General features: G+C 40.4%; 1 protein-coding gene and 1 long non-coding RNA gene across 6 annotated transcripts in view; one reads left to right on the plus strand and one right to left on the minus strand.

The window, feature by feature from the left end:
• Positions 1 to 2,496: 2,496 nt before the first annotated feature.
• SRGAP1 (SLIT-ROBO Rho GTPase activating protein 1) overlaps positions 2,497 to 26,005 on the minus strand; it is a 248,081-nt gene continuing 224,572 nt past the window's right edge. For both annotated transcript variants that reach the window (XM_031462764.2, XM_010980295.3), the window contains exons 16-22: positions 24,370 to 24,475; positions 21,134 to 21,358; positions 18,668 to 18,747; positions 11,569 to 11,749; positions 10,242 to 10,376; positions 9,784 to 10,123; positions 2,497 to 5,774 (exon numbers count right to left, since the gene is read on the minus strand). In XM_031462764.2, the coding sequence (XP_031318624.1) occupies positions 5,397 to 5,774; positions 9,784 to 10,123; positions 10,242 to 10,376; positions 11,569 to 11,749; positions 18,668 to 18,747; positions 21,134 to 21,358; positions 24,370 to 24,475 (1,445 nt within the window). In that variant the 3' untranslated portion in view covers positions 2,497 to 5,396. The remainder of the gene's footprint in view (positions 5,775 to 9,783; positions 10,124 to 10,241; positions 10,377 to 11,568; positions 11,750 to 18,667; positions 18,748 to 21,133; positions 21,359 to 24,369; positions 24,476 to 26,005) is intronic.
• LOC105089264 (uncharacterized) lies at positions 2,558 to 25,967 on the plus strand. Of its 4 annotated transcripts, XR_004140141.2 has the most exons (7): positions 2,558 to 2,684; positions 4,727 to 5,144; positions 8,054 to 8,148; positions 10,128 to 10,432; positions 12,363 to 12,448; positions 24,482 to 24,554; positions 25,691 to 25,967. It is a non-coding gene; the product is annotated as an uncharacterized LOC105089264 (long non-coding RNA). The 4 variants fall into 4 exon arrangements; XR_837166.3 differs by lacking the exons at positions 24,482 to 24,554; positions 25,691 to 25,967 and adding an exon at positions 15,197 to 18,674; XR_004140143.2 differs by lacking the exons at positions 24,482 to 24,554; positions 25,691 to 25,967 and having other exon boundaries at positions 12,363 to 14,310.

Here is a 26,005-nt window from a genome sequence, read left to right on the forward strand (position 1 = left end):
ATAGATTAAAAAAAAAAAAAACAAATTTCTTCTGTACAGCACAGGGAACTATATTCAATATCTTGTAATAACCTTTAATGAAAAAGAGTATGAAAACAAATACACATATGTATATGCATGACAGGGACATTATGCTGAACACCAGAAATTGACACACTGTAACTGACTGTACTTCAGTTAAAAAAAAAAGAAAAAAAGACTCTCCCAACCCCTTCCCTCTCATTACAGAAGGATCTTTAAACTATGCCTCTGAGAAACTCTGGCTTCGTGAACAAGGCCCTGTGCATGAGGCCTCATTTTCCACTTCACAAAAACGAAAGTGAGATAAAAACATGTTTTAAAGAACTGTAGTTTCACACGATTTAACTGCAGCTCAGCTCTCTGGGGGGGAGAACAGTAATTAGGAAAAGAAAGGAAACGAATGAAAACACAGCAGAGAATCAGACCAAATGGGAAGCAGACAAAGGCAGCCAGAACTATCTCATTTATTATAAAGATACACCGAGAAGAACAGACCTGACTGGATACTGAAGCCTGGAATGGTACATGCCAAAATGTACAGTACTATACAGAAAAGTGCATTGTCACAACAGATTAACAAAACATTTTTTTTCCCTTCCAGAACTAGAAAAGCATCCCCCTTTTCTCTCACCTCAGAGACGAGGGGCTGTCACGGTAAGAGGCAGTACAGAGCGGAGGCGAACGCGATGGCCGGCAGCAGCACGTGAGCTGGGGTGGCGGCGGGAGGGGCGGGGAGGGGTGGGACCGGAGGAGGGAAAGGCACAGCCACGGCTACGAGGAAAACGAGACGCCTGATGACCAACTGGGACGCAAAAGACAGGGCGATACTGAGCACCGAGGCACAGAAAGGTGGGGATGGCGAAGTAGCTGGGAGAGAGTGGGGGGAGTTTCGAAACACTCAAGTGGGCGCTGGAATCGGGAGGGGTGGGGGGTGGAGGGGAGGAGGTGGGCGGGGCAACAGTAAAGAGCAAGGCTACAACTCCTCTAAAATAGAAAGGCACTTTCACATGTACATACTACAGATGTACATTGACACGATTAGGCAACAGTCACAAGCAGGAAGCCACCAGTACTGCAACTGATCAAACCGACAGGAAAGGACAATACTGATATAATTACGCCGGCAGGAGTTACCCTTCAGTCTGTAGGTAAATAGCAGTCTCTCCTTGTTACACAGCCACTTACTATACTTTAAACATCTATAATAACCATCACACTACACACTGAACTTGGATGAATGCTCTAAGGGGGGCATTCACAAATGCACGGCTTATATATTTTCTTTTACTAAACAGTTTCTAAGATAAGCATCATAGAACCCAGTACAATTATTTAAACATACAAAAACTCCCTACATAATTTAAAGATACAGGTACCCATTTTGATTATACCAGGTAGATTTTTTTTTTTTTTAAAGAAAGTACACTAGGGTGGGCAAGTGAAAGCTCAATTTCCAGTTTGCTTTACTGATTTGACAAAGCTGTGCCACAGTCACCCTGGTCCATGCCAGACACCCCAGCCCAGCTGGAGTTTGGGTTTTAGCTCAGGGGCTAGTCTGGAGCAGGGAGCTCTTCTCTACTCGTAGGAAGAGATTTCACTGCTCAGCTGCCCACACTCAGGGCCTCTGCGGTGGGTAACTCATAGTTAAGACTCAGTCCCAAGAGCATTTCCTGCATTCGTGGCCTCTTGCTACCGTGGTTGGGAATAAATGTCATCCCAAATCTAAAGTCTTCCAAACCCCTCAACAGACCCATAGGCTCTTTGACTTTGGACTTAAGAGGCCGTAATTACCAAATTAAAATTTCTTCTGTTGGTAGACTCCAGAGGTGATGCTTTATTCCCAAATGTTAAGGAGACCACTACATCCCCTCTTTTTTTTCTTTTTCTTAAATAATTAGAAATCCATTTTGGGGATGGCAAAAGTACAAAGACAGAAAACTCAATCTGACCCTTGGCGCTCTACATCCGTTGGTAATTGTTCATGCTCACTGCAGTAGCTTAAGTGTCACTCTGCTGTACGTTATTCTATGGATTGTTCAAGGGACACCCAAGTCAGATCACATTGTGCGAAAACGTGTGAAACTGTTGAACTCTACTGCATTTATGCCGAACTTGAACATGGAGTGTTACAAAGGGCCATTCAACAGATTGAAATCATTTACAGAACACTCATCGGAAAACGTGTTTAAGAACCGTTCACTCTATCTTGACAATCCACTCCAAACATCCCCTCCCCAAAACCCAAAGGCCAGTTTGGTAAATCTCCTTCAGTGAGTTCTATGGATGGGACATAAACATTCAGTAATTTCAGCTGGGAATACATATTCTTGTGTAAATGGAGTCAGGTCATCTTTGTAGAACCATCATTTACCCATCATCAAAATGACCCTCTTCCCAAACTGCACATGAGGACCGATGAGACCCTTGAGACTGAGGCATAACATCTCAGGGACTGACTTTTCTTTCTTCTCTCCCCATTCTTTGTGCCTTCCCACCTCCCCACTGTGTGCGACACCTGTGGCTATAAAGAGGGCCACGAACAGGTGAACCCTCTCCGCTGCTGAAACTTTTATGGAACTTACTGAGTGTTATTTGGATTCTTTGTGAAGTGGCCACCTTGTCTCATCCCTGGAATCTGAGGACTTTGACTAAACAAAGTAAGGGTAAGTGAGTCCTTATTGAATCCTTATTCACTCTGAGGTCACATCCTTCCCTGGGAAAGCGGGGCGGGGGGGAGCCTGAGGGTGACAACATAATTAGAGAGAGAAAAAACAGACAGGTAAAGTAAGCGAGTGATGGGAGAGTGTTAGGAGCTGTTTCCTGGAAGAAGGCACGGCCTCTGAGGCTCTGAGGTCTAGAGTGGCGTGTTCTCTGCCATCTAAGGCAGCAGAGTCCTGATTTGGTAGGTGGAAAGGCATACCTCATTCCATCACAGGTGTGAACACCAAAGAGAGGAGACACTGGGGAGGATTACCAGGGAGAAGTCTGAGGAAATGAGCTTGTGGGAGTAAGATCTGAAAAGCTGGAGTTAAAGCTCGTAAAAGAACCCTTCAAAACTTAAAAAATCCAAAACACGTCTGCCCTTTTGATGCCCTCGGTTACCATCTTACTTTTCCATCATCTAAGGAGGTGGTCTTTAAGAATCCTTTTTATTATAGGAGTGTGGGTATAGCTTAGTGGTAGAGCACATGCTTAGCATGCATGAGGTCCTGGGTGCAATCCCCAGTCCCTCCATTACGGGGGGAAAAAATCCTCTTTAATTTCTAAAAGATACAAAGTTTTCTCCCCAATTACTTCCACCTTTTTCTCTGTCTTTCCTCATCTAATAACAGAGAATTAGTGACCAAAGTTGAATCCAGAAAGAACTGGGAGATTATTTAGGAAAGTTTAAATTTCCTAGAAAATTGGGAAGATTGTTTAAAAAGGTTCATGCTACTCAGAGCAGTGTCCTGGCTGGGTTTCATGGTGTCCAAAGGTGCCAAAGGACCACTAAAGCTCAAGACACGGTGGGGGATGGTACAAGATGCTGAACTGGGCCTCTTTTTCAAAATGGGCAAAAAAGATGGTTGTGAAAATTCAGAGGTTTACAATTCCTGGAAATACCTGAAAAATTGTTTTTCACTACTTAATCCATTTGTGAAATTAGGCTGCAGGCAAGCAACCAACGGTTTGACTTTGAAAGGTAACAATATCTCATTAATGTGATCTCTTTCTGCATTAGAATGATTAGACTGGCAAACTGAGGTAGAGATCCGAGTAACGATCTTGACTTTAGTACAGATCTTCATTTTTCCCTCACTGAGGCCTTCCCCAGTGGGCTGATGAGTCAAAGTCCCTACTGTAACTCTTAGGTGGGCATGCAATTGGCTGCTAGTTTGAACCCAAACCTAGAAAGAAATCAAAGTGGTCCAGAGGGGTTAGTTCTGGCCACCCATTTTTTGGGCAGGGGGGTAATTTTCATCAGTAAGTTCAATGACAGAGTAGATGAAATGCTCATACGTTTACAGATGATATAAGCTGCTCCTGGTAGGAGAGTGGTGATTTGTACTGTAGTAAAAAATAACTGAATTCAAAGCAACCCTTTTTAAGATAGAGGGAAAATACAGCATAAATAAGGACTAAAGAAAAATCATCTATGGGTTAGGATGTCAGAGAGAGGGTCCCCTCATGGAGTTCAGCTGACTGTGTGAGTTATGTAGAGACCACATGTGACAAACAAGAAAGCCATGGTTCCAGGGTGCAAAATTGGGAGGAAATCATTCTGGAACCATAGGTAATCCTCCCACCTTGGCCGGTATGGCTCTTAACTCCAGTACCAGGGCCAGTTCTAGGTTGGCTCAAAGAGACAAGTTGGGGGGGGGGATTCAATTTAGGATCATCAGCCTCTGTAGCATGTTTAAAGGAAGCCAGGTCACTGAGTCGGGAAAGAGAAGGCTGGGCAGACCAAGGACTTGTGCGTGGTGTGCTTTCTCCCCTTCCACCGAGGAGGACACAGGGCTTCAGGGGAGCTAGAAGTGTTTTCTAGGCAACAACAGATCTCTGAAGGAGTTTATGGAGTCGTGTAACCAGAAAGTCTTTAAAATTCGACTGTTCTAGTCCTCCGTGAATGCAGGGGATGGACTTGGAAATCCTTGAGGGCCTGATCAGGCTCGTGGAAAGAGTCACAGCAGTAGCTCTGAAGGGCTGTCTCCCTCTCCTTTCCCAGGTTCCGTTCAAGCAGTACCTGCAGAGTCCACCCCCTTCCGCTGAGACTTTAACCCGGACCCAGGCAAACGACTTATGAAAGAGGCAGTCATCCTACTCATTTAGGTGGTGAGCTGACAGTCCCCCTGGGGATATTACCATGACAACAGCAAGTCTTTAGCAAGAGCCAGCCCTTGCCCTACTGGGTAGAATCAGAGGTGCTGTCAGTCGCCAAACAGTGCCACTGTCACCTTTCAGCATCACCTCAAGTGCACAGACCAACACTGGTTACACTCCAAGGCCCAGAACTCAGGTTCTCATGCCTTCGGATCGAGATGTTTTTGACTCACCCGGGCTACACTAAGCCTGAAGCAGCTGTGCAGTGTGCAGGGCAGGACGGTGTTGCCTTCATTACAAATGGTGCAGCATTGGATTTTCAAGTAAGTCTTAAGTGTTTCTATTGTCTTTAAAATGACATAAGATATGTCCAGTTATTTAAAAAAAAGGATTACAAAATACAAATGCCCGTGTTAATTTAGCTAGTCTCAGACATTACATTCAAGAACATAGAAAAGCCAAAAGATCTCCAGTTATAAGCACACGACTAAGGAAAGTTATGGATCGCTGACTTTTGTCACCAATCCATGTTCTTTTTTCAATCACCTCCCTGTATGACCTCGCTCAGTTGGTTTTTACATTGTGCAAGACTTGTCTGTTGGCCCCTGGGACGGTGGGGCAGGTCCTATGGTAGGGTTTGTTTTTGGAAGAACAGCAGGTTTTGGCCGAAGGGCTGGGGGCTTCAGCTGCACACCCATTCTGGGCGCCACCATAGGCTTGAAAGTACTCATTGTGTCACTGGAGGAGCTAGTGCTACGTCGAATCTGGGGCTCAGAGCTCCTGAGGGCGACATTGTGCAAAGGGCTGAGAGATTCTGTGGAAGTGGCTGGGGTGGGAGAGTTTTTCACTTGCTCTAAGGTATCCAGCACCACATCGGGGGCATGCTTTGCCGTACTCTGTCTCTCCAGTTCTCGGAGTTCATTCAAAGCAGTATTCATCGTCTCTTCAATATCCTGTTGAAAAATAACCAGAAATGACAGTTGGTAACTAGACTTATTGTGATCATTTTGAAATGCACAGAAATATTGAATCCCCCTCACTATGTTGTGTAACAGGAGTTAACAGTGCTGTGGGTCATTTATACTTCAAAAATAAACTCAGAGAGAGATCAGATTTGTGGTTCTCAGAGGTAGAGGTTGGGGGACAATGGCAGCTGGATGAAGGTAGTTGAAAGGTACAACTTTCAACCATAAGATAAATAAGTACTAGGGATGTAATGTACATTGTGATAAATGTAATGAACACTTAAGCCTTTCCCTGATGCTTCTGTCCAGTGGATCTCAATGCAAGTGGTACTGCCCCATTGAGGGCATTTCTGTTACATGGTGTGTGTGTGTATTTTTAAATATCAAAATAACCTGGTAGTATTATTGGCATTTGGTGAGCCGGGGCCAGGGATACTGGATATCTTGCAAGTAAGTGTCCTGGGTAATTTGCATGCAGTGAATTGTCCCACATCTCGTCCAACTTTTGAATGTCCTCCAAACATTTATAACAATCTGAGTCTAGAATGTAAATTTTTTTTTACTTAAATTTTATTGAGTTATAGTCAGTTTGTAATGTTCTGTCAATTTCTGGTGTACAGCACAATTTTTCAGTCATACATGAATATACAGATTCATTTTCATATTCTTTTTCACCGTGAGCTACTACAAGATCTTGTATATATTTCCCTGTGCTATACAGTATAAACTTGTTTATCTATTTTATATATACCTGTCAGTATCTACAAATCTCAAACTCCCAGTCTGTCCCTTCCTGCCCTCCTCCCCACTGGCATCCACAAGTTTGGATTCTACATCTGTGAATCTGTTTCTGTTTTATATTTATGTTCATTTGTCGTCATCTTCTTTTTTAGATTCCACATATAAGTGGGTATCATATGGTATTTCTCTTTCTGGCTTACCTCACTTAGAATGACATTCTCCAGGGACATCCATGTTGCCGCAAATGGCATTATGTTGTCATTTTTATAGCTGAATAGTATAAACATACCACAACTTCTTTATCCAGTCATCTGTCAATGGACATTTAGGTTGTTTCCATGTCTTGGTTATTGTAAACAGTGCTGCTATGAACATTGGGGTGCTGGTGTCTTTTTGAAGTAGGGTTCCTTCTGGATATATGCCCAGGAGTGGGATTCCTGGGTCATATGGTAAGTCTATTTTCAGTCTTTTGACGAATCTCCCTACTGTTTTTCCCCAGTGGCTGCACCAAACTGCATTCCCACCAACAGTGTAGGAGGGTTCCCTTTTCTCCACACCCTCTCCAACATTTATCATTTGTGGACTTTTGAATGATGGCCATTCTGACTGGTGTGAGGTGATACCTCATTGTAGTTTTGATTTGCATTTCTCTGATAATTAGTGATATTGAGAATTTTTTCACGTGCCTATTGGTCATTCGTATGTCTTCAATGGAGAATTGCTTGTTTAGGTCTTCTGCCCATTTTTGGATTGGGTTGTTTGTTTTTTTCCTATTAAGTAGTATAAGCTGTTCATATATTATGGAGATCAAGCCTTTGTCAGTTTCATCTTTGGCAGATATTTATTTTCTCCCATTCCGTAGGTCGTCGTTTTGTTTTGCTTATGGTTTCCTTTGCTGTGCAGAAGCTTGTAAGTTTAATTAGGCCCCATTTGTTTATTAGAATGTAACCTTCTTATATTTAAATTAAAACATAAAAATTTTTTTCATAGTTTCATTCCTAGAAAACTTAATACTATCATATAAGTGATACTCTGTTTTGATTAGAACTGTATGACCACGGGTGGTCCAGCATTTTAGAAAAATCCTATCACTAATGGGAACACCATAAGTTGAGACTAATTAACTTAATACTCTTACATCAATGTTCATTTTTAACTGCATTTGTGGTAAGTCTGCATATAGGTCAAAGCACCTCACTATTTCATCTTCTAGTATAGTTAAGTATTAACTGAAATACATTTGTTTTAATAATACTTCATTTTTCCTATATATTTAGGGCTTTACATACAAAAATACATAAACAAGGACCTACCGTATAGCACAGGGAACTATATTCAATTTCTTATAATAACCTATAATGGAAATCAATCTGAAAAAGAATATGTATCTGTATGTATAACTGAACTGCTTTGTTGTACACCTGAAACTAACATTATAAATCAAGTACACTTCAATAAAAAATAAAATTAACCCCCCTCCTAAAAAATGTATTTAGGGCTTGCTATGTTTTTTTTTTTTTAATTAGGTACATCCTCTATCAACTTATTTCAGAAAATAAAGGGGGAATTACAAAATATTTGTTTCAAGAAGGCGAACTGTGCACCATCAACAGATGAATGGGTAAGTGAAATGTGCTCTATACATGTAGTGATGATTAGGCCTTAAGGAAGAAATCCTGCCACATGCTACAACACGCATGAATCTTGAAGGCAGTACGTTTAAATAAAATAAGCCAGTCACAAAAAGACAAATACTGCATGATTCCACTAAGATGAGGCAGTCACATTCATAGAAGCAAAAAGGAGAATGGTGGCGGCCAGGGCCTAGGGGAAAGGGGAAAAAGAGACTTGTCCTTAAATGGGTACAGAGTTTCAGTCTGGCAGGCAGAAAAAGTTCTAGAGATCTGTTTCAAAACACTGTGAATACCCTTTACTGATCTGTGCACTTATTACTGATTTTTTTTTGACATCCCCCCGCCAGCGCACTCTAACGTAAATACTTTTCCACCTGCTCATTATAAGCAGGGATGTTATAGATTTCTCAAATCATTAAATTCAGTTATAGTCAAATATCACTGGTCTTAAATAGGCCTCAAAGGACCCTGCAAAGCTCTTTAGAAAAAAGCCAAAGAGGTCAAAAGTCTTTTTGATTTTTGCTGATAATCTGTTGTACATTTAAAATTGGTTTGATTTTTTAAAAAAACATATCACACAATCTAATTTGCTATCCAAAATTCTTTTTTGTTAAGACACTGAAAATAGCTTGGAAATCTGTCATATCAATGCAGATTTCCTTGAGTGCTTTTTATTAAAAATAATCCATCTTTAATACTTCCCCCTGTTGGTCTCGTTAATTTCTCATTCACTTTGTTTTTTGATCTATTTAGTTTTTAAGCTTCAGTGAGAGCTGATACTTCAGCTTACTCAAATGGCAAACCCTGAATCTAGTCACCTCATTTTTCACTAGCCATACACATTTCCTTTTCTCTCTCTTTTTTTTAATTGATGTATAGTTGATTTACAATACTGTGTTAGTTTCAGGTGTATAGCATAGTGATTCGGTTATGTTTTTTTTTTTTTCTGTTGTACATACATTTTCTGAGGGCCTGTGCTGCAAAAAGAACCAGAGGGGAAGAAATGGTAGAACAATGGGAAAATCCATTAATACTGGTTTACTTTTTACTTTGACAATTTTGATCTTTAGAAAAAACTACAAAGCCCTTCTCTGTAGTCACTGTTGGGAAGTGGACACACATGCCTTTAGGAGGAACGGAGGAGCCAGACCTGCTGTTCTTCAAACAGCTCATCATTATTGCTCACTTCTTTTATTTTTTATTGACTATTCCATCATTTCCTAAGTTGAAAGTGTCACTTTGATCATATACTAAAAATGTTGTTTCAGGGCTCTCCATTCTATTCTATCAACGTGTCTGTTTTACTGGCTCTAGCACGCAGTTAGGATCTGGAAGGACCAGTCCTTCTTCTTTCTTCTTCTTTTTCAGAATTTTCTTGGCCATTCAACAATGATGGGTTTGATTGTCCTAGGTCCTACATTTCTGCCATGTCCCTGTTTAAATTACGATGAATCTAATACACTTGGGCCCCTTCGGTAACAAACGGCCTTAAAGAATGGGCTAGTTTCTATTTTCTTTGGTTGATTCTATACAAAAGCCTTGGCTCTAGAAAGTAACTTCTGTACACCTCCTCCATCATACCCTGGTTCTTAGCATGCAACAGCCTGTTCAAAGCAGCCTACCTGAGCGATTGTCTCTGGGTCCAGTGGCTTGTGGTCATTGAAGCCTGTGTATTGCCCTGATGATGTGGATCTTCTAATAGGAGGGCTGTCGATCTTCTTGAGGGAGTCGTGGCGGCTGATGTTGGTCAGGCTGCCGTGGCCCGGCCGCCGCCGCCTCTCAGGACTGTCACTGTTGAGGCCACGGTTCTGCAGCAGGCCCCGGGGGTGACTGCCCAGGCTTGGGGACCCCAGGTCAATTGCGGAGTTGGAAAGAGCATGTGGGGGGTGGAGGGGGCAATGGCCATCACTGGTCCTGCCAGGACGCCTCACTGGAGGGGGTGGCTCCCCTCTTTTTCTTTGTCTAGACAGAGAGAACAGGAGAGGTTATCACACTGGCTCATACTGCAAGGCTGTGGATACCTCCTCAGAGGCCCTGGGGAAGTGAAGGTTCAGGAGCCTGGTGGCCAGACTCCACCTACCTGGCTAAATAGCCATCAGGATGGCGGTCTGTTGGGGAGTTCATGTCCTTGGACGAAGACTTGTCTTCAGTGACTGGCCCACTGCTGGCCTCGCTATCGGCTTTCTGGCTCAGAGTGTCAGAAAATGTATCATCCCTGAAAAACGAGAATCAAGAGTGAGGGTCTCCTGCTAGATGAATGGAGACAAAAGAGTAAGTGATGGCATGTACCTACGTAAGTCCTTCTCTTACTAAGGTAACTTTTCTTTTTACTGTAAAAAGAATTTCATTGCAGGTAAGTTGGAAAATTCACATACACAAAAAAGCAAAATAAAAACCACTTGTAGATACGTATCCCAAGCAGAGGAGAAACACACAGAAGGGGATATTTTCTAAAATTCTAACAGTAGTTATATTACAAGGATGTGCACACTCTGTATAGTATTCATACTATAGGTATTTATATGTTCATATGTATATGACTGCCATGTCTGCAGATACACACACATAATGTTTCTTAGCTTCTGAGACACACATTTTAACATTTAAAAAGTTAGGCTGAATCATTTCAGTGACTGTATACTTCTCTTTTATTTATTTTTTATTTTTAATGTAGGCGGTGGGGATTGAACCTAGGACCTCATGCATGCTATGCATGCACTCTACCACTGAGCTATACCCTCCTCCGCCACTGTATGCATTTTATGTGGTATTTTTGTCTTTTCCTTGAATAGCTGTTTGTAAATTGGTGCTGCATTGTAAAGTGCTCTAGTCACAAAATTAAGGTTATCCTGAGCATGTTATTTTGTAACTTGTTTCCTTCACTTAATATTGTGACCCAACGGGAAGATATCTCTTTCAATATTTTTGAAAGTAGAGCTTTCTCATTAGTAAAATTAAAAAAAAAAAAAAAAAGAAGCCTGGAGATGATTCTCTTTAGGCTTGGAGTCAGAATCCTCTCTCTTGGGAATCTGGAATTGAAACAGCAGGCAGACACAGAGAAGAGCTGGCTCTGGAATGAGCAGTGCCACTCTAGCTCCTAAAGCCATTCTCTGCACAGGGTTGTTTTTCTAAGAACCTGAAAGCTTCAGAAGGCGCCCCTCCCTAGTCCTTGCTCCAAACCTGCTGGCAGAGTTTGGGAAATGAAACCCTGCTGGTCCTGAAGGAGTGTTAGCAAAGACCCATTAGCAAGCAGAACTGTGTGCCCAGCTCAGAAGTTTTAGCCCTGTAATCTCATCTGCTCTTTTCTCATGAGACCAAGGTCAATTTAAGAACAGCAGCGGGAGCCTTCTCTTGGGAGCACTCAGGCGTCAGGGGGGTGGGGGGCGGTGGTTACTGGGGCTACTCACATGTCCTGCACCACTATGTACTGGTGGGGCACGAGCCCATCGACCCCGTTGTGCCTGCCTTCCCACCAGTCCTCGGAGGCGCGGTGGTACAGCAGCAGGGAGGCACCCTTCTTGAAGGACAGCTCTCTGGCAGACCGCCCCACGTAGTCAAATCTGGCTATTGCTTCTATGGGTTCACATTCTACAAAGAACACACCAGAAAACGGTTTAGGACAGGGACGTCAGGAAGGCATGGTATGCTAGCTGAAAGGTCTGTATGAGGCTGTAGAAGTAAACAAGGCCATTTTAATATCCAGACCAAACAAGGTAATAAGTAAATCATCAAGACAATGAACAAATGAGGCTGTTAAAAGAGATTACAGAAAAGCATTCTCTTGCTGTCACCAGTTTCTCAAGGCAAAAAACTCCTCTGATCATTAGATCTTAATTTCCACACCCTCTTCCTAGAGATCTAGACAGCCTAATAAAAAATATTTAAAACTTTGCAATATGATATATATAATCTCTCCTTGGGCTGTAATATCCTCCACAATAGCTCCAGTATTATTCTGACATTGATGGAGCTCCCCTGCAACGTGTTAATACCATTTACAACATGGAAGAACCGCTATCCCAGAACACTAAGAAGTTGAAGCTTTAGTTGCATACTTTTTAAAAAATCAAGTTTACAAAAACCACCACCACGTTAAATACTATTTGAATGCATTTAATTTCCTTATGTATTTTTTGGATATTTTCAAATCTTGAAACTAGCACCAACAGTCATGACAACTGTTATTTTTTTCTGGTTTTAGAAGCAAATTCTGGATATTACCTACTCAAAAGACCAGATTCAAAAACGATGTCTTCTGGAGATCAAAAGATAATCAAAGGAGTAATGGTGAGTGAAAAAGAAAAAAAACAAAAAACAACAACCTCAAAAATCACATATTGCATGGTTCCATTCATAGGGCATGCTTGAAATGACATAACAACTGAGATGGAAAATGGATTAGTGGTTGCCAGAGGTCAGGGTGGGGGAGGAAGGAAATGGCTATGGCTGTAAATAGGGTACCCTGAAGCATCCTTGTGATACAAGCGTTCTTGCGCTTGACCATGGTTGTGGTCACACAAACTTAGACGTGCGATAAAACCGTACAGAACTAAGTAAACACACACACAAAGGAATGTATGTAAAACTGGTGAAATGTGAATATGGTGGATGGAGCGGATCAATGCCAATTTCCTAGCTGTGACATTTTACTACACTTCTGTAAGATGTTACCACGGCGGGGAACTGGAAGAAGGGTGTACCAGATCTCTCTGTAGCATTTCTTACAACTGCATGTAAATAAAAAGTTGAAAAAAGGTATCAAACTCTGGGCCAAGAATTGGAACTTCAGCTCTCTTCTAATTCTGACCACAAATACTGAAGTCAGGTAAGAGGACAAACTAATCAGAGCAACTCCATGAGTTGCTTTTTGTGATTCAGTTTATTACAAAAAGCCCTGAACTGGGGGCTTTCTGATCTTTCCTCCCGTCTTCCATCATCACCACCTTCCTCATCCCTGCTATCGACAGTAGGTGAGTAAACTTCTTCTCAATAATACACAGAACTAAAAAGGGTCAGTACAAGTGGTATATGCTTAAAGGAGTCTAGCTCTGCAGTGAGCAGTACCTCACTTGCTGAAAACGGAGCATGTGTTACTTTTCCAAATACTCTAGAATGTAACAGATTAAAACCTGCCTGTCAAATATGTTCTCAGGAGCTTACCTTCTATTTCCCTTAGTAACAAACTTTCCCATTTAAAAGAGTTTATTTCTTCCCAAAGTTTATTGCAGATCTTGAATATCTGTTGTACTTATATGGAATAACTGCGTTAAGAAATGCTTGGTTAGCCAGCTAAGCTGCTTTCTCACTTGATAATTTCAAACATTCTCTGCGACATGTAAGGCAAAAGCATAAAAATCAACAAACATGTTGAAAAAGATTAGGGTTTACCTTATATGAAGGGCCTGGGTGAATTTCAGTGATACATTTAAAATAAAGACCTCCCCCACCAAAAGCCCCATTTTTTTGCTGGTGGATCATGTTTAAGGTGAACAATATTTCTTATTGCAGAACCAAAACACTATAACTTGCATGGAGTAAACTTTTCAGCAAAGTAGGTATAAAAATAATTTTAAATCAGTAGTTTAAGTCCTTTAACTGATGGTAACTTTTGGATTATACCTTAACACTCTGGTGTTCCCTCCTAAAATTGTATTTTCTTTATTTCTTCCCCCATGAGCAGACTTGTAGATATTTAATAAAGCTGCTATTTATACTGTTTTAATAGTCTCTTTTAATAAAAAGCTCTGACTGTATATAGTTTGTTGAAAACTTGCAGATAAAGAATAAATCCTGGTTGATCTGAGATGACAGATATCAAATTTTTTACCCGTTTCTCTCTGGGGGACAGAAATGAACATGTATGTTTTAGGGGACACAAACATCCACGGAGGAATGAAGTTATGCCAATTGATTAAAAAGAACTTCATGATATATAATTTGCAAATTCTTATGTAAACATGCCCATATACACTGTTTTACTGAGAAAAAAAGTGGAAAGATAACAGCATGACATAGTGTACAACCTATGTACATGTCAAAGGGAAAAGAAGAGAGAATTAATGTTCTTTAATGCCATTCAATCATCCACTGTCAATGCTGGCCAAGGGCAATTTAAGACTATTTAAAGATATGAACATATTATCATAATTTCATCATCATGTCCTCTATGCTTATTATCTCTTCTTTTTATTTTTTGAAATAACTAGTAACAGGATGATCAGACTCTGCTTATTTAATTCCAACATAAAGACGTTATGAAAGAATGACCAGATGAATCAGAGGTACATTTTACTGGTAATCCTAACACATCAACTAGGAATTCTGAGCAGTTTCATTATTTTGACTCTTTCTACTCCCATGAGAGTCATTTCACAGTCGAGTGTCAATCAATAAGCTATTTACACATATCTGAGCCTAGCCATTGCAGAGCAAATCGATCTCAGGGCACCGCGACGTGCCATACGCCTCATACAGAGTCACATGGTCCTTTAAGGCCCTGCAGAGACTTTGCAGAATGCTACTTCTATCAGTAACAACAAGAGAACATGATCACTGCATTTTCCTTCACGGCTATTATAATTTTGTGCAAAGGGAAAGAAAATTTCAGCAGAGCTGACTTTCTGACTGTCTGATGCTATCAAGTCTTATATTTCCATTTCTTATAATTTTATACAAAGTGCTAGCACATCACACCGTCCCTTTGGGACTTTGCTGTCCCTGACACTTTCTCTCCTAGATCTGTTACCCAGTGCCCTCGCAGATGATGATTTTGTTCTGTGACAGCCTCTCTTTTGGAAACAAAAGCTACTCTCTCTAGTGATACCATGATAGAGAAAAGAAAATACAATACTTAAGTGATCAAAAAGATAATCAATACTCTAGTTAATTTAGTTACAGGACTTTAGAGTCTGGCTGTGGGCAAGGGTATCTGTCCTTTGTAGGCAAGGCTTTTCTTTCCAGCAGAATCAGGTGAACATGATCAAAATGTTATCTCAAACACAGCCCTCAGCAAAGATTCTCTTTTGTCATCAATAGGTAAGACCCACTGACAGATGGTCCAGTGATGAGACTGACGTTTGGGAAGAAAGGTTGGGGCTTTGTCTTGGGTTTTTCCTGCCACTGGGGAAAGCAAGGAAACACTCAGAGAAGCCATCAGTGAAAAAGGAATGAATCACAGAGAAACAAAGAAACTCAAGACAAAAGAACAGAGAGTGGCAGAGGTATCGGGCTCAGAGACTCTCCACAGCAACACCACAGAAACAGAAGCTCTCACTTTAAAGAATTTCTTCTAACTGGAATTCTGAAAATGGCAATTTATCTTCCTTTGAAAAACACAAACTTTCTTTTTTTTTCCAAAGCAGAGGGTGGACCCTAGACACCCTGATAACCCTCCTGCTGAAATCAACTAAAGCGCTGGATTTGAAAAAAAAAAAAATCTTTCTAATCACATTAATAAGCTATCATGATGGTAAGGAATACTATCATGACAGGACTTCTAAAGACCAAAAACTCGGTGAATGGGAACCTAGCCAGTTCAACAGAACACGAGAAAATGTAAGTCAGAGTTTGCCTGGAGGGCATTTCCCCCTGCCTAGTTAATATGGCTTTATTTTGCACAAAAGCCTAGGCCCACGGCCTGCTCAGTGTAGACAATCCAAGCCCCACCAAAGGATCACACTCCTTAAGTGTCACGGTGAACTTCTAGTTCTAGAAATCATCCTCCCTTCTCACCTTCCATACTTCTCCATAAACGTAACCACTTCAGCCCTCGACTTAGGGAAATGATCTTCCTCAAACCTTGGAACAAACCCTCTCAGAGAATCCCAACCACATTCCAGTCCTCAGGCAGGTTGGTGGTTTAAGTTCATACCACCTGAGTGGCCTGGAAAACCTCAGACTAAAAATCCAGTGTGGTCCCAAAGCTGGTTATGCCTCAGGCAGAAGTAAATGAAAACTCTCTCTGGAGGAACATACCTGCAACTGAGCCCAAAGGAATTCCATAAAGTTCTAAGAAATATGTAAAAAATGTATAAAACACACTGGAAATAAGACTCAAGAGCAAAAGCCAACAAAAATAAATTCAGGAAGACTGCAGCTATTAGAAGGATTAGACACATAATCTGAAACAATGGAAAGGAGTAATATTATGAGTAAAGAGCAAAAGACCATAAAAAACTGACCAAACAGATATGAGAGTTAACTGAACAGAACCTGTAGAAACAGAAATTAAAAATAAAAACTCAGTGGATGGGTTTAAAGCAAATTAGTCACAGCTAAAGAGAGAATAAAAGGATTATGCATACAGTTAAAGAGGTACTAAGAAAAAACTGCTGGCTTTATATGTTCATATTTAAAAAGTGTTTTAATGTTAAACATTAAACTTAAGTCAGAAAAAGAAAGAAAAATGACCTCTACAGAAAGAAGTATAAACATTTATTGGGAGACACTGAATAACCAGAAATATGTTTTCTGGATTAGAAGACTGAATATTATAAAAATATCAATTATTTCTGTATCAGTATATGTAGAACTGTGATCAAAACCTCAAAGGTTTTTAGGTTGTTTGTTTGAAAAACTTGAAAAACTGAGTTTTGCCAAATATTGCCAAGGTATTAAAATTAAGACAGTGGTGTAGACAGGCAAGTAGACCAGTGGAAAAATTAATAGAGCCCAGAAACAGACTTATGCATAGAAGACACCTGACTGATCATAAAGATGTGGAGCAGTAGAGAAAAGACAATTAATGCTGGGACAGGGGACAACTGTGCATCCACACGGAGACAGAAGGAACAGATCCCTACCTCACACCATACCGCCAGATAAATTCCTGGTAGAATTAAGACCTATGGGTGAAAAGAAAACCTGAAAGGATTTAGAAAAGAGTATGGGAGAATTTCTTCATTACCTCATGGCACAGAAGGATTTCTTAAAAGGGACACAAAGTGAAACCACCATGAAGGAGAAGATTGGGAAATCCAACTCCTTTAAAATTAAGACCCCCTGTTTGGCAAAAGACATAACAAGCACATAAAAGACAAGCTACAGAGCAGAAAATATTTGCAAATCATGTACCTAAAGAAGACCTGATCCAGACCCACAAAGAATTCTTATAAATAAGAAAAAACCAAAGCCCAACCAAACTAAACTAAACCAAGCAAAAAGAGCCCAAAGAAACTAACAGTGGGCAAATAGGCCCTAAATGGGCAAAAGACTTGATAGGAATTTCACAAAATAAGACATCTAAACATACAAAAATCAGTGTATCTGCATTCACCATGCTTTTCACTTTCTGTAGTCTGACCTCCCAGGGTTAGCCGTATTCCTAGGGACAGTAAACAGCTCACCTGCAATGTGCTTTTCACATACAAACCAACCAATCCAGAGCCCACGCCCCAATCACCTCCTCTCCGGCTCTCACCCTTTGGGCCACTACCCAGTTGCTTCGGGGCCAGGAACCAGACAACCAGAGACAGCCCCGGTGCCCCCAGAGGCCCTGAAATTATTCAAGCTTGGCCATCCTAACCCGCTTACCCTGCCTCGCCTGTTCCTTCCCATGGAAACCACAATCCACAATACAAGCTCCTGCCCAGCTGTTCCCTCTCCCTCTGCCTTCTGACTGACGCTGATGCTTTCCCCCGGCCCTCTGAAACCTGATGTGCCCCCTCCTCTAAGGAACTGAGAGCAACAAATTATCTTTTCAGTGGCAACCATCTCCTGATCTGGTGGCCTTACCATACCCCAAATTTTCTATTAATACACTATATTTTAAACAACATCTTCATCAGTAATCAGAGAAATGCAAATTAAAATCATAACGAGATGCCATTACACACTGACGATACTGGCAAAGATGACAGTATTTGATAAAATCAAGGGTTGAATACACACAACTGAAACACAGCAGGCTGAGACACTGCTGGTGGGAGTGGGTATCATTACAACCATTGTCAAAAATAATTCAGTATGTAGTAAGGTTGAAGACATGCTTACTCCTAGGTGTATATACCCTAGAGAAACTCCTGTATACTTGCAATAGGATACATGTTCAAAATATTGATAGCTGCACTGTTTTTAATGGCAAAAAACAGAAAACACCTCACACATTCATCAATAATCAAATAAAGACAATGGAATATTATGCAGTGGTAAAATTAACTGCAACAACGTGGTTGAATCTCAGGAACGTAATACGGCGTAGAAAAAATCATGGAAAATATATACAGTAGCAGAAAGTTCAAGAAAATAGAAAATGAAATAGTAAACCATTTAAATGCACAAACACAGAATGGTTATCTCTCAGTGGGTAAAGAAGGTGGTAGGACCAGGGATGTGCAAAAGTAATGATGTCTTTTAAACTTGGTGGTGGTTCCATAGGTGTTCATTGTAATAATAGTCTTCATACTTTACACATACTTAGTAAATATTCTTTTGTATTCTCAATATAAGCAATTCTTTAAAAATGGTTATAAAGACCAGTCTGGTAACAGCATGAGCCCAAGTACATACCGTCTTCACTGGTGTGGGGCTCTGTACCAGCATCCTGATCCACTTCCTCCAACGTACCGTGTTCACTGTATGGGCTGTCACTGGGGAGCAGAAACAGAAATTCATGTGAAGCCAAAGTGGAATGAATTTCTAAAATGAGTAATTGCTACTGCAAGGAAAATATAAGACTTTGGAATGGCATAAGAGTTACTGGAGAGCCTTTCAATGGAATGCCAGCACCTCCAAGGATTAGTCCTATGGGAGGTATGTCCCTTCATCTCTGACACATTGCAACTCTGTAAAGACAAAGTTAACTTGTAGGAAACTGATAGCACTGTAAGTAATTTTTATCCATAAAGATGAATATTTGTTAAGTTCTAGTGGAATACAATTACCGCCCTATGGATACACCAGTTTTTGCAAATTCATTTCAACATTCCTTACCGCACAAAAATGGATGGCTCTTCTATTTCTGCTCTGAATTGGTGTAGTATCTTTTTCATCTTGTCTTGACACATGTTCATTTTATATCTGAGTGAGAGTTAGATTTTGCCCTTTAACATTACCACTATCTCTTCTCAAATGTATGCAGATAAATGGGACACACTGGTCACAAATACAAACCTGACATTCCTGTAAAAGCCCATATATGTTGCTGGCGTTGGGCGAGAAGGATAACTACATTATTGACTTTCTGTTTAAGATGAGCAATACCCACAGAGAACACAATGTATGGGAGAAGGACATAATCAAGCACGTGTTACTCGCTGCAAGACTATTATCAGGCTGTTACCCTGTTTGCAAAGAAGTAGCAACCACAAAAAGTCCTACAATGCAACTCACCAAATAGTATCGACCAGACACCCATATTCTTGCTCTTTGAGAAAATGAACAATATAGCAGACCTTACTGATACAGCCCTGAATATTTGGAAATACATGACACTAGCCTTGAAACAAACACAACTGTAAAAATAAAATTCTGAATCTCACCACGGCTGAGTTTTATTTGTTTATCTTCCCAGGGGGTGGGTGCGTGTAGCTCACCAGTAGAGCGTATGCCTATCCTGCACGAGGTCCTGGGTTCAATCCCCAGTACCTCCATTAAAAATAAGAACAAACAAACAAACCTAATTACCTCCACCTCCCCGCAAAAAACAAACACAAAAATATCTTCCCAGATCCAAGCTTAAGTCAGTACGTGCACATAGTAAGTGCTCACGTTTATATTTTAAAACTGAATTTCATGTAAGACTGCTGGATATACTATAGAGCTAGAATCTATCATGCTTTGTTAACTTAGAAAGCAGTGCTTCTGGAAGGATTCAACTCTCAGTTTTCTTAAGGCAAAGAATCATCTGTGTTTAAGAATATACTGTGGTTGAGGTTAAAAAAAAAATACATGTACTTTCAATACTTTCAGTTATTTAGATCTTTCAGCTACTTATTCTACTTCTACTTAATCCCCAGTAAGGCAGCGGGAAGCAAAGCGTCCTGAGGAGGTTCCAGAGTGAAGGGCTTTGGCAGATCTTTTTCCAGCTGCTCCTGAATCTGAGCTGCACAGAGCAGTTTCCGAGGCCGGCTGGGAGGCAGCTGTCGAGCGGGAAGACTCGTGTGGACTTTGGAATCAGACCAACTGGGGCTGCCTCCAGGGACCACTAGTCATTGCACAGGCTCCTTGGCCTCTCTTAACTTACGTGGTAGAGTGGCTGTGAGGAATACAAGACATCACATGCACTGAGAAGCAGGCACACAGTAGGGGCTCAAGGGATCAAAGCCACTTTTACTGTATATGATTTCTTAGAAGCTAGCACTCATATATCAAATAGTGAACATACACATTTTAGCGTTGCCTACCTTTGGGATTATTCCATTGACTATGCCCCTCATTTTTGCACTTCACTGGGAGGTGACTATACTGCTTATTAAAAAAAAATTTATCCCAAAATATAACAATATAATAAATTTGCTCACAGTGACCATGATTATTGTAATAGGTTAGGATAATATTTATTAGTAAGAATGAAAATGAACGTAAGTAAGAATGAAGACACATTTGGTTGAAGGGCTCCTTTAAAATGAGAATTCTGAAATACTTTATACAGACTCAAACCTATTTAGGAATGAAAATGAAATCTGTCAATTCAATCAGTTGTCTTTTCTTGATACAATAGTAAAAGTTACTATAGTTCTCTATATCAAAACCTTGGTTCTCTACAACTTCATGATAGGGTGGATATAACTAAATATAACTAAAAAGATGTCATGTTTGGGGAAGAGATGGATGGCTATGAATTTCCATAAGAAGAAGCCAGTGTTGCCATGGGTCTTAGTATTCTAATTTATCTCAAATGTTCCTGCTTTTTCTTCTTCTTCTTTTTTTTTTAAGTTGGAAGCAGCTTATAGTCAATTCTTTTTCTTAGTTAAGCTGAAATCTGTACTTCCCTAATTCTTCCAGAGGGAGAAGGACTAAAATTCTTGGACTCACCAATAGTCATCTCCAGCCATACATTTCTCATAAACAGGGCCATCCAGCTCTTTAGCATCTGGGAAGATAGTCTCATGGTGGATGATGATGGTTTTGACAATCTCGTTCACGTGAGCCTGGCAAGACACTTGGTCCTGTATTTCTGGGACAGGCATCAGTGTGGGGCCGAAGCAAATGGCCAGGTTATACGGGTCCATCATGTTCTCATCACTGTACTGTGAAAGACTATGAAAGGAAGCAAGAAAGGAGATATGAAAAGGGAAAAAAGAAGATCATCGTTTAATAAGACACTTCATATTCTGAAAACAAGGATGTAAAAGCCTTTTTGTTTTTTTATCATTAGGATAAAATGATATTCTTTCCTACTTTCAAGATGGCTCAGCAAATTCCAAAGAAAGTAAAGGGGCTCATAATCTTTCAACTAGGTAGAAATTGGAAGGGGAATATAAGTCCTATTTGCTTAATGAAGTGGCATTTTTCAAAGCCACAGGGAGTTTAAGATAACCTCTACAACGGAGACCAGACTCAAGTAATTGAGTTTCATTTGTAAACATTATGGTCCGGCTATAAATGCTGCTCAGGCGAATCTAGGAGGGGCAGTAGCGATCTCCATGAAGCTTTATGGGTAGCTTTAAAATTGCCCTCCCACTAACCCAAAACATCTCAGATTTCAGTTTTCTCCCACAAATCTTAAGGAAAGTCCAGAGGAAAACAAAGCACCTTTTCTTTGTACTCACTGAAAGTATGCAACTCCAGGCTTTATAATTGGCTTTTGGGTAAGACTACCAACAGTGTCACATGAGACATAGTAAGTACAAGAGAAGGGGGAAAGAATTCTCAATTCTCTCATTCCATGTAAAGCTGGCAAACTACACACTTTGGGGAGATTCCTAGCCATCTAGTACTAATTTCTAAATTCAATCCAATGGCTATCTGTGAGATAGTTTCCACAGGTGACTCAAAATAAGCCAGCTCTTCATTGCTATGCCTCTAACATATGGGCAAGGTGCCATTCTAAAGAGAATCTAGAGACGTTATCTTTCAGCATATAAAATGTTGCCCTTGAAAGGAAATGTAAAATCCAGCTGAACAGATGACATACGGAAGGAGAAAAAAAAGAGACTCAACTACATTTGTGAGATGTTGACAGACACAAAGAAACTGAGATGCCACGTGACATGATACTTTACCCTTTTCCAGAAATAAGATAGCCTAGAAAGTAGAAAGTACAAAAGCATAATTTCCACAGGTAACATATGTCTTTCCCTTCTGCCACTTCTCAAACATAAAATCTTAAGAACAGTTCACAGTAACAGCCAGTGATCATGTTACAGATCATCTTGAAAATGAACGCAGGAAGGAAAAGTGAGATTTGGAAGAAGAATGGTCTAATTTTCAAAAGACACACTTAAGCTCAATGGGGAGAGTCACAGTTTTTCTGGGTCTTCAATTTAGAGCTGGCTTGTAGAGCAAAAACTTGACATAAAAATGTTACATACACATTTTGATTTCACAATGAAAAGAGAATATGTTACTTCTCTTTTCAAAATTCCTGTCCCAAGCATCTCACGCTAGAGGCTGGGCCTTGTCTCTGCATGAAGGCAGGTGTTGGGGAACCAGGGGGCATCTTTGGGCAGAAATGCTGGAGGTGAAGCCAACGGTCCGACTCATGGCACAGTGGCCATGCTGTTGAGATACATGGTGAGCTAGATTCAGATTTTGAGAACTTTCTTGATTCCTGGCAACCAGCATGGTACATCGTGGTTTATTGGTTCACCATGGATTTCGCTCAGGTGTCAGGGAAATTTGGTAGGGACAGCGTGGAGGGGGCCAGCAGGAACGCAAGGCACTCCATGTTGGGGAAGGAGAGGCACGTGCAGTTAAAGGTGAAGACGGCAAACCTTCAGATTGTTTACAACTGCCTGGGTGACTAGGCTTATTTAAAGGTAAAAATTCACGGTATTTATTTAACCTAAAATAGTTTACACCCATCTCTCTAGCTACTGCTTATTTCCAGTGGTGACTTCTGTACAAATGTCATTTGTGGATGTTTCAGCTCCATTCTGTACGGTTCCCTGCATACATCGTCCCTATTGTATGATACTTGGCTTTGGGGGGTCAACCCAAATGGGTGTGGTTTCAGGAATAGTCAGCAGGGTTATAATAAATCCCCATGGCTTTTGAGAACTTAAAACTTCCAGTGGAACAGAGAAGAGAAAATATCCTATTTTTAAGAAGAAAGAATTCATGCTAGAATGAGAAAACATTTGTCCAATCTTATTTCCCCTGGATTTTTTTTTTAAATTTCTAATTACTGAATGTTGGAAATAAAAAACTGAATGTTGAAAAGGAAGGGGACTCTTAGATAAAGACTTGGGAAAGATGTTTTTATAATGGAGCCCCTGTATCTGGAAGTTACACAAGTGAAAACCAAGTTGCCTAAGTTCAAAAAGTAAAGTTTCTTTGAAAATAATGCAGTGATTTTTACCCCCCCACCATTTCCCCCATTTATTCCAAGAGTTTGGTACAATGCTAGGCCCTGAATACATACTCAATACATATAAATCAAACTGATGTTAAATGAGTCTCTGATTCAGTTCCCACATTACCAACTTCTCAGTTTACTATTTTGTTGGATTATTTTAATTCTGCCAAGACAATTTTAAAATTCCTTCAACTTTTATTTATCTAACTCTAATAATAATGCAGTGATTTTTCAGATTTCTGTTACATTGTTTTGGAGAATGTTTTAGAAATATCTTTTTGACAAGGTCTCATTATATTGAATTTGCAGAAAATTCTTTTTTGGATCCATATATAAGTCTTGTCTACAATTCCTCTCCTCCCCTGACAATAACATTAAAAATCAAAGACATTTTCTGCCATGAGCAGGTGGCTGACATCACTCTGACTAAAACACTTATGACATTAGCTTTGGATGGAAGTAGGAAAAACACGTATTTCACTGAAATGTGTTCTTTTTAGTAATATTCATATATTTTTGCATATATGGCCACAGTTTCTGCATCTGGTGACCAGGCTTATTTAAGGTAGGTCACACAATGTCACTGATCTGCTGAGGAAAGATGTACCTTCAGTCTCTATTCAATCATCTTTGACTCTTCTGATAAATGAAACCCAATGTACATTTTACTGAATCCAAGAACAAAGACAGAATTCAGAGCTGTGCAAATGGAATTAAGATGAGCATTTTGGCAGGGAGTTAGGGTACTTACTGATTGAGGAAGGCAAAGAGGTACCTCATCACGATAAGGACCGACCTGGGCAAGGTCAGGAGGAGTTTGCGGATGTGAAGCGCCCTCTCATAGAGATTATCTATTCCTGCAGACAGAAGAGGACGTGGTCAGGATCCTTTCACTTGCCACATGTAAAGCAGAACATGGCAGCATCCACATTTCAGGTACATATGGAACGTAAGCAATCCTTTGCCCTTGGGTGAGATGCCATTGTAGCCAATAAAGCAAATAAGTGACCAGCTTGGGTCACTGAGGGCACCTCCTCTGAGCCATCCCTGTTTTCTCTGATTTCCATGGTCTTGGCCTTGAGCAGTTCAGACTCTTCTGTATGTAAAAAAAAATCATTCTTCATTGCTGCTGTTTCTACATTTTACATCTGTTATGGCTGAAACTCCTTTTTGCTGTATGTTAACTAAGGTAGCTTTTGGGGACATGGCACCCTGCTCCCATCATGATTCATCAATTCATCATATATTTTTTGTCTATTACTATGATTCAGGCAATGTACCGGTTTTGAATATCTTCTCAAACTTATAATATTTTATATTTATGACCTTTTACCTTGTATTATATTATTTCGTCAGATTTTAAAAATAAAGTATTTTAGGAGCACCCACTAGGCTTCAAACAGTTAGGCATTAGAAATATATTAGTAATATGATTCCTGCTCTCATAGAAACGTTTGCCATACTGTTTATTACTTATTTCCTTACCCTGTCCTCTCTGTGGGATGGTGAGCTCCCTGGAGGGACTGGTACCTGGAACTTCCTAGCATTCATTTACCTCTTTACGAGGAATATAAATTGTCCAAAGCTTCTCAATACTAAAGAATTTGTGAACAGCAGCAAAACGGTTACCGCTAATAATCCACTACTGGCATAGTGGTCTATGTTTTACAACACATTTTCACATTTGTCACCTACTTTAGTGCAGAAAACAACACTGTGGAGTAGAAAGGGCAGATGCTGTCACCCCCGCTCAGTGGATAAGCAAAATGAGCAAGGGATAAATGGCTCTCCCAAGGTCAGCTGGCTAGAAAGGGAGAGCCAGGACTAGAATTATGTCTTCTTTCATAAGTCTGGCTGTCTTTCTTGGATTTCAAAGTACCTTTTTAAAGTACAACTTTGAAGAGATCCAATAAGCATACATTTGAGAATAATATTTCAAAGGCTATTTCAAAAGCAACTGGAGGCTTGCTATGATTTCATGTTACTGCAATGTTCTTAATTGCTCTCGAGGTGAAACTCTCAGGCCCCATCTTCTGACACTATAGCCAATTGATTCTCCTCCCACTTCTCAGGTTTTCTGACCTTCTCCCATCCGTGAATGTGGTTATCACACAAGGATCGCTCCTTGGTTCTCTTCAATGGCAATCTCATCCAGTCTCAAGGTTAGGACCATCACGTCTATGAAGACGGTATCTTTGCTTCATTTTCTCCCTCATGTGGGACGTAAGTCCTGTTGTTTCTACCGCTGGGTATCTCCCTGCTCATTTCCTAACTGAGGTCTTTATTATTTCTAACTTGGACCATCACAGTACTCTCCTACCTCAGTTTCCCTTTCTAATCTCTTTTAAACCAGTCGTTCTTAACCTTGACCTGGAATCACCTGGGAA

Source organism: Camelus dromedarius, chromosome 11 (assembly GCF_036321535.1).
Source record: "Camelus dromedarius isolate mCamDro1 chromosome 11, mCamDro1.pat, whole genome shotgun sequence".
In the NCBI taxonomy this organism is placed as follows: Eukaryota; Metazoa; Chordata; class Mammalia; order Artiodactyla; family Camelidae; genus Camelus; species Camelus dromedarius.